This window comes from Nelumbo lutea, chromosome 1 (genome assembly GCF_056320005.1).
Source record: "Nelumbo lutea isolate HS-2025 chromosome 1, American lotus-T2T, whole genome shotgun sequence".
Taxonomy (NCBI): Eukaryota; Viridiplantae; Streptophyta; class Magnoliopsida; order Proteales; family Nelumbonaceae; genus Nelumbo; species Nelumbo lutea.
In genome coordinates, this window is record NC_142684.1 from 105,105,486 (window position 1) to 105,114,364 (window position 8,879).

The window sequence follows — 8,879 nt, forward strand, 5'->3', positions numbered from 1 at the left end:
TGGTAGTCTCTCAACTTCCCACTGGGTTTGCTTTAAATTCAATTCATTGTGATGTGGATTGATCAACAAAGATTTAATTGTAGATGAAAAGTTGTAATATAACCAAATTCAGTCCACACTATATAGTATAGTGTGGTTCAATGTGGGCTACACCCGCAAATGATGTGGATTGAACCAAGCTATTCATGATATTTTTACAATACCGAATTTGGTTCAATCCATTTACTGGGACCAGGACTCATGAATGGGCAGAAAATTACTCTTGTTCATGGGCCGGGATTAGACTTGGCTTTTGTCATAATTCTCACGGGCATTAGTGTAAAATCGAGCCTGACCCCGGCCTGTGACCAGGTCTCATATATCTGCCTCTGCCTCTGCCTTCCAAAAAAAAATGATCTGACTTATTTCGGTGGTTCACAAAAGGACCAATACACATGGCACGAGTCAACTATCAACCGGTACTCCACCATAAAACAATGGTGCATAGCCTTTTATTTTATTTAGGGAAATTGTTCAAAATTCATCATCACTTTTTATGAATTCTCTTAAATTCATTATAACTTTTCAAGACATCCAAAACTCACCAAAGTACCATTAATGTTCATCGGCAGAAATCGTTCATGTCAACATTTATGATCAAAATGCCCCTAAATGGCGAATCAGCCTTATTAGACATAATTTTTATGGGTAATCTACTGTTCATCGTCCCGAACAGTGATGGCAATCAGCGATCTTCCCCTTTCCCTTCTCCTTTCCCCATCATCATTCCTCATTTTTTCTCTCAGTTTCTCTCTCTCTACCCCTCTCTCTTCCTCACCTCCATCGAGCTGAAATACCAATCGAAAGAGATTTTCTTGGAAAACACCACCCTCTTTGGATCATTACTTAAATTTGTTTGGGAATATAGATTGAATGGCGAAATTCCTGTAAAACTAAATTAGTTATGATGGAGAGCCTAGACTTATCAAACAACAAGCTCTCTGGAGCAATCAACATCCTGAATCTGGAGTCACTAGTTTTATCAGATAATTTCTTGACTGGAGGGGTCCCTAGTGACCTTTTTGTGTCAGCAATTCATAAAAATAGGGCGCAGAAGGCGGCAGAGTGAAAGGAGAAGCCATCGAAGAGGAAGAAAGCAAAGCAAGAGATAATGAAGGGTAAAATAGTAAACTAATGATGCCCGTTAGTAAAATTACCGTTATTTCGCCTTGTTCTTCTCATGCCATACACGCTTTACCTCATCAAGATTTTCATCATTAGGTCAAGTTCCGCCAACCAATGGATCAAAATCATTCATCAAACAATCACAGTGGGAGTCCCGCATCTTACACAAGTAAGCTTTGGCATCTTACACAAGCAAGCATTGGCATGGTTACAGAGTGTCGTTTCCACCAAATACATAAATACAGACATAGGAAAGAATTCCGTAGCAAAGACTAAAGCAATCATCCACACATCAGAAAGCATATGTAAAATCAGAAGCCATCACATTTTATATAAAATCCAATGCAAGGATAAAAAACAAAACTAGATTGATCATATTATAGATTGAACACTCGGCTGGTTTTCGCATACACAAATCACATCCTAGGTATTTTATGAACATGAATAATCTGCAGAAATCTAATGTCAGTAGCAACCAGCACTGCCCCTTTCTTATCCCTCTCGTCCAAGTCAGGTAGCAAACATACACTTGGGGTTCAATGTAATTCGCTGGCGGCTGGCCATCACTCCCCATTTCAGGCTGTTAAAAGAGCACAAAATTTGGTACTAACATTCAAAGTTCAGTTGAAATTCATTACTGCAACACCCGAGAACATATGAAAGTAAAGGTTATTTACCTGTTTCATCCAAGTTGGAAGGAATATCTATTTCTGAAGTATTAGCAAGATCATCCAAGTTTTCCTGTAGATGATCACAAGAAGGTTCTTAGCAAGTCTTGCCAACAGACTTTGTGAGTTGACAATATTCTTGGAACTCAATAGAAGATCCTACCAAGATCTAGGAACAAAAAAAAAAAAAAAAAAGAATTAACAAGTATGATAAGGTCATTTGTCATAAGATCATCTTAATTATCTAAAAGCAAAACGAATGTGGTCAGGGTGCTCATTAGGCTGTCAGGTGAATCATAGATGCATCTTAAGCCCAAGCCATCCGGAATTGTTTCATAAGAACATTAGGTAGGCAGACCTTTTAAATTCTCATGTTCAAATCTAACTAGAACTACTACATTTTCATGCAAACCCTGTAATTCAGACCAAGAACCATTTGATGCTTTTGCTTGCATTGCAGATTTGCAGTTACAAAGACCTGTCTTAAAACATCTTTTTGACTTGACCAGTGGTGTATCATCCACGTTTCCACAAGCAAAGTACGGCCATAAAAAAAGTATCCCATAGTGGATTTTAGCTTCTCAATACCATGATTGATAGGAGAAAGCATAAAGAGAGGGATGTCTCCCATACATTTCACATGAGTAACATAATGAATTTCTTCCCTCAGCTTTTTGTGTATTTTGCAATAACGCCAAGTTTTACTTGTGCTAGTTATAAGAATAAATTAGCTAACTATATCAGTTAGCTAGATGAAGATGCCCTAAATAAATTAGCTAACACAGAAAGAAATATACTAAGTTCTATGGAAATTAAAGAAATCAAAACAGCAGAAAATAATTAAGATTTAAAAATATCCTGCTACCAATCAAAAAAAAAAAAAAAAAGAATATCCTACTATAGATTAACCCTAACTGAAATCCAACCATAAGCACATATAACGATCATGGTTCCAAAGTACAGTACCTGCTCAACCTGATTAATAGAAGGATTCCCAAATTCCAAGGGTAAAGGCTTTGATTCTTCTGGACTTCCCTGCTGATTCCATGGCAAGGCAATGATTAACTCCAGAGATAAACATTATTTATCATACAGTATATGGAAAAACATGAATAATATAACCTGTAACATAATCAATCATTTAAATCCAATATCGCTGTGCTAGAAACCCAATAGTAATTTGACTAATCAAACTAAACATATTCTAATGACAGGCTCCAAATCTACCTGCACATTTTGGTTGACCAAAGAATTCTCACTTCCTACAATAGTCTTTGGAAAATCTTCTAGAGTTCCCTGCAGAACCCACATGTCATAACATGGAAGGAATTTCTTTTCAGTTTAATTCCAGATGGCTGCATCTCTCTCATGCCAGACCTTCAAAAACTTATTTGCCTAGTGAAGAGTGTGTCCATAATTCACCAAGAAAACATACCTGCTGTCCATCCCGGTTGGCAGAAGGATTTGAAGCTTCCATAGTTGAAACTTTTGTTTCACATGGAGTCCCCTGTAAATTCAAGCATATAAGAGATTACTACTGAAAAAGAGCTCAATGCTACTAAAAAACTTATAGCTAAGAAAATAAAAACTAAGGGCAATATCAACTCCAAGACCCACAACTTAGCTAGCCATGTGAATATAGTTTGGTGACCTTCAAGGCTACTCAAACTAGATATAAACCATGTTGGCTTCCAAAGAGAGAATACTCACAGGCTCATTCTGGTCAAAGGAAACACTCCTTCCTCCCTTGGACAGATCTCTCAAAGTTCCCTGAAGATCCAATAAACTGGTGAGCACATCTAGAAAGTCACATCAGAAAAAGAAGATAGTAACATTACTGCCAAATGCTATAATCAAGAGCAAATTTTGAATATCAAGACAAGACATGGTTAACAATGACCACCATCAATTTAGTTTATAGAGTTAACAACAAAAATAAGACCCACCTACAACTTGGAGATATTTAAACAATTCCCTACTATCCAATTCTATACCCTAATTAGAGCTTCAACAACCAAGTTAATGTAGACTTAGCACCATCAAGAATGGAAGTCCAGATCTCATAGCACTAAGAAATAGGAATTATATGACCTAAGAAAAGGCATGGATACTCTCAGACCCATGTAGAAGCAAGCAAAATAGATGCCTTGACTTTTATATTTAAAAAAAGAAAAAGAAATTCTGGGAATTTTGTGTTTGCCCGATCACAGAAGCTTAAGAACCTAGAGTGGTTTTTGGAGCTTATGGACAACCACCAAATGAATCCATACAGAATAATAAAACATTTACATATCCACACCCTAATGGTAATGGGAACTTGCTGATCACACACCATATATTTTGGCATTCTTGTCCATGTCAAAGATCATAACTCTTTTGATAAATATGAACATTTCCAATATTGTTTCAATTGTTTGGAAATTTCTGTATCTCCTGCATTAAAATGGATCAGCTTCCCAAACAATTGATCAAGATAAAATACATGCCAAAGTATTCTTAAAATAAGAGCAGAACAAAGACATAATTTAACATCCATGCTAAGCCACATCCAGTCATGCACCATAAAAGATTACAAATGTGGATAAAGCAATAAAAGCTATACCAACCTTATTTGCCCACATAAGGCCACACGCATTGCAAAGAGACCTTGGACCAGCTGGCCCACGACGCATTGCTGGAGTGGACTTCTCACTAATGCCACAGTGCTGACATTTTCGGAGACTACAAACAAAACAAAAGATAGTAGTTCAGGCACAACATCCCTTTCCTTTTTTTTTTTTCTTTTCTATCAAGCAAATTCATGAGAATTATATTTAAATCCAGAAATTGGTCAACACTAAATTTTCTTGAAAACTCACACAATTTCTGGACGAGGAGTACCATCATCCTGAGGGCAACCCTGTGCAGGATCCCAACTGCCAGAGGCAGGTAGCCCTTCTTTATAACTCTCCTTCAAAGATGCAAATTGGCCATTCTTGCGATGCATCCTGACCAAATAAACAAATGAAAAGTACATTAAAATGATGTCATCTGCCAACAAAGGTTACATTAATAAAATATGAGAAAAGGAGTACAGATCTCAAAGACAAAGGGCTGCCAAAAGACAAAAGAAAAACAGCAACACCCACGTAACAGAAAGCTTTCAATGACTAGGAAAGAAAAAACACATCCAGCCAGACAAGAAGCTCAGATCCCCAATACAAATTAGCCCTCCCAACTCAGCTTTTTACAATACCATCTATGATCAAATTAGTAAACCTTGGGTCAATTTGAATAAGGGAGAAAAAGCAGCCCTCCCACCCTTGTACAGGTATCTGGGTATCATAGCTTTCAGGGCCCATTTGGGAGAGCTTAGCTTCACATCTAGCTGCTTTGATCAGCTGCTGAATTCAATAAGCTACTAGAAGAGGCTTGTGCAGAGTGCCATGTAAATGGATGTAAAATGACCATATATGGCTCTCCAGATTTTTTACCAAACATCACTTATAGACTTTCTGGGTGGGCCCTACCTTACAAAGCCAAAAGCCACAGCATCAAAACCTTCACAAACAGGCACTCAGCATACACAGCTTGTCTGCTTTTATGTACTTTATATTTTATAAGTTCTGTTTATATATATTTTATTTTTTATGAGAAATGTTATTAATGTATCATTATGCATGTATGAACTTGCAAAAATAGGGGCCATCCATTAGCTTATGGTACAACAACACAAATTCCTGACATTCAATAAATTTGTATAATTGCACCAATGAAACATAGAAGGTTGATAAAACTGACCTCTGTGCAACCTCCTTCCGGACAGTGTATCGGATTTTCTTGTCAAAATTTCGCTCCTTGCGCTTCTCGCGAAATCTAACCAAGGACGCAATTCTTCGTGAAAGATTTGAGCGTCTTGGGCCCTCAACCACACCCTAACAAATTTATAGGTAAATCAGTTAAGGTATATATAAATTGCAAAATAAACAATAAATTTATGAAAATGTGCATATTGATAAATACCCTATTGTTCTGGTAAGGTACTTCAATGCTAGAAACACCAGCAGGTATATCACACCCACCCAGAAGCAATAATACTGCTTGAACCTGTTAGTTGCACAAGCCAGAAAAGATACAGCACTGCTTAAGATTATATTATAAAGAACAAATAGCAGATCCAGTGCAGCAACAGCACAATTGAAGTCTGGATATACTCCAGTACACAAACATGTAAAAAGACATTAGTACAAAGCATCAAGATATTAAATGCCCAAAAGTTAGTTAAAAAGGAAACTAAAGAATGAAAAAGATGCAGAGAGAGAGAGAGAGAGAGATTTCATTGGTTTGAGAACCCAATGGAAAGAGGTTTTCATCGAAGGGCCATTACTCAATGTTGGTCCTGGCAATCTAGTGTCTTAGGAGGGATAGACTAGATATGAACCCAACTTTTGGCATTTTTTGAATAATGTGGCTGTTTTTAGGGTGGCATTTTCTGCTCTGTTCATTCTGATGCCAAAAACCTCGCCTCTATAGTGTGCTATTTGTAATCTCCAAGAAGCACCAAATATATATTTATCCTCATTCATCTTATCCAATCTCTGACGCTCCTTTAATGGTACATAATCTAGAACCTTGGTTCCCAGGATGAACAGCTTGCTCAAATGCATGCAAGCCCGGCAAACTCGCTCTTGATAGCCTAACTGGATGGGTATTGGAAGTAATACTTAGTATTAGGGGGGCCACTCTAGTAGGATAATTTCATTTGTTGTGATAGATGGTACTTTTGACTGGGGATGGGGACTAAGGGCTTTTTTCAGCAAATTGCCACCAGGTCTTGATTATACGGCATTCATCACACTGCTTACGAACATCAAATACCCCAGAGGCCCACACACATACACACATCAGATTTCTAATAAGTAAAACTAATTATCAATACTTCATAGGATTAAATACATAGAAACCCTGTCCAATGTTGTAATATTTATAGAAACAGCATACATCATATTTCCCAGGTGAAACACAACACTCAAATATCGCCCGCGCCCCCCCCCCCCAGCCCACTTAATAAAAGCAGCCCAAGAAAATTCTTTTAAATATAGATAAATAAGTTATAATTAACGTTCTTTATCTAATTACAGGGTTATTAACATAGGAAAATCCGTCCTTGAAGTAACTTATGAAAGCAAAAAACATGTCCAACTCTGAAAATGCACTGAAATTATGTAATAAAGTAATAAACTGCACTTAGGTGCTAGAACCAGAAAGAACAAACAGGAAACAACCATGAAGAAAGACAATTAAGACCGATATGCAAGACTCCCATGTAGTAGTATACACTCTGGCAAAAAGCGAACAAAAATATTACTTTCTAATAACTAAGAAAACCAAACCGTGGATTTCCAACTCCAGTAAAAACGTTGTAATTAAAACGAAGAGATAACGAGTATAGACTTGCCTTTTCTGGCGTCACGGCATGGAAAACGTAAACCTCGCCTTCAAAGGAGAGCGTCAGCTCACTTGTCCGAGACGCCAAACCATAAGTTTGATCAACAGGGTTTCCAGAATTCACGTGAACGTCGTCAACATCATCCATCGCCTCATCGCCCACGGCATCAATTCCATCAGCTTCGTATCCACCTCCGTCGTCGTCGATCTGGATGGGAATCTGAAACCGATCTTCGTGACCTTCGTACGGAGGAATACTTTGCAGTGGTTGTGGATTCACCGAGGCCATCAGTCAGAGCATTACAGTCACGGCGACAAACACAAAACAGAGACACACCAAAGACCAAACAACCCTCCTACGCAGAAGTTCAAAAACCAAACCCTAGACCTGAGATCATCACCTGCTCCGTCGCAGAAACATCACCTGTTAGAATTGTCGAAAACCCTAACCCTAATTGGAACTAAAATCGCAGGCTCCAGACCTAACAACAAGATTACCATAGCTCGGAAAGCACCCCAAATAGCCAAAATTTGCCGATTACACCACTCTGTTCCCTGGAGAGAACTCCGTTTTAGCTCTGAAGAGTCGCCCAAAATTACTGCTTTTCTTATTCTTTCTTTTTCTCGTTACCGGCGAGGAGAGAGAATCCAGGGAGAAAGGAGATGTACATCCTCTTCTGCAGGTATTACTATTTATAAAAAAAACTATAAAAGAGATAACTGAGAGATACAGAAGTCACCCAATTAGTCGCTGGGCAACGTCTGTCAACCGTCCGTTTCGGATAAGATCCCCCGGTAGCTTGTAGGACCCGATCACGTGACAGTGTCAGATGATCGAATAGATGTTGATCACTAGCGACACCATCATTACACATTGATCCGACGGTCATGCGGGGCTGTATAGCGTAGGCAACCCATCATAACCACACCCAACCAGGATTCCTAAGTGGTGGTGGAATACTGTGAAATTACGAAAATAGGAAAACAGTCACGTTGGTAGGTAGTTAGAAAATTGGAGCGTGCATGGACATAGTCCCTTGGAACAAATAGATCTATCATCACCTTTTTAGAACTGAGGAGTGAGGAGAGAGAAACAGTACAAACTAAACTCCAAACCCCTCTCGCTCTCTCTTTGTGGGACCCATCAAAAGATTTTGTTGGATAAAAATGAACAAGAAATTGATGTTGATAAGGGATTCAACCTGTTGGCTCTTAAAGGGCAACAGAAGAAATGGGTTACAGTTGAAAGCATCTAAATCAAAGGGGGGTTTGTCATTTGTGGTCTCTAGGGTTTCCAACAAGAGTCCATTCTCAGTACAGTTTCTAGATGGAAATCACATGGTACCAAGGTTTTGTTTTGTTGTACTCAAAGTAAGGAAGGGAGAGTACTTTCTGTTTCTGGGATGTCCTGATTTGGTGATGACTACAGCTCCACCACTTTAGAAGGATGTGTTTGTAAATTCTGGTGCCCCTTAGACTCTGCAATTTCCACATATGTTTGTACATGAGAAGGGGACCTTAGTCTGGTTACTAATTTCCATGGGAAAGGCATGTGGACATGTAGATGTAGCCCAAGGCTTGGTCACTCTCTTATTGCTTATAATAAGCAAAGACCCATTA

At 38.5% G+C, this 8,879-nt stretch overlaps 1 protein-coding gene across 2 annotated transcripts; it reads right to left on the reverse strand.

Annotated features, from left to right (window-relative positions):
• Positions 1 to 1,468: 1,468 nt before the first annotated feature.
• On the reverse strand, positions 1,469 to 8,327 carry LOC148876567 (GATA transcription factor 28-like). 2 transcript variants are annotated; one of them, XM_088967527.1, is made up of 12 exons: positions 7,758 to 8,327; positions 7,270 to 7,660; positions 5,835 to 5,918; positions 5,613 to 5,746; positions 4,691 to 4,819; positions 4,439 to 4,553; positions 3,543 to 3,602; positions 3,268 to 3,339; positions 3,060 to 3,128; positions 2,799 to 2,867; positions 1,842 to 1,905; positions 1,469 to 1,744 (listed from the first exon to the last, which is right to left on the reverse strand). In XM_088967527.1, the coding sequence occupies exons 2-12, from the start codon at positions 7,546 to 7,548 to the stop codon at positions 1,740 to 1,742; spliced, it is 1,080 nt and encodes a 359-aa protein (XP_088823653.1). In that variant the 5' UTR covers positions 7,549 to 7,660; positions 7,758 to 8,327; the 3' UTR covers positions 1,469 to 1,739. The 2 variants fall into 2 exon arrangements, with proteins under 2 accessions (XP_088823653.1, XP_088823576.1); XM_088967450.1 differs by having other exon boundaries at positions 2,799 to 2,870; positions 7,758 to 7,977.
• Positions 8,328 to 8,879: the final 552 nt, after the last annotated feature.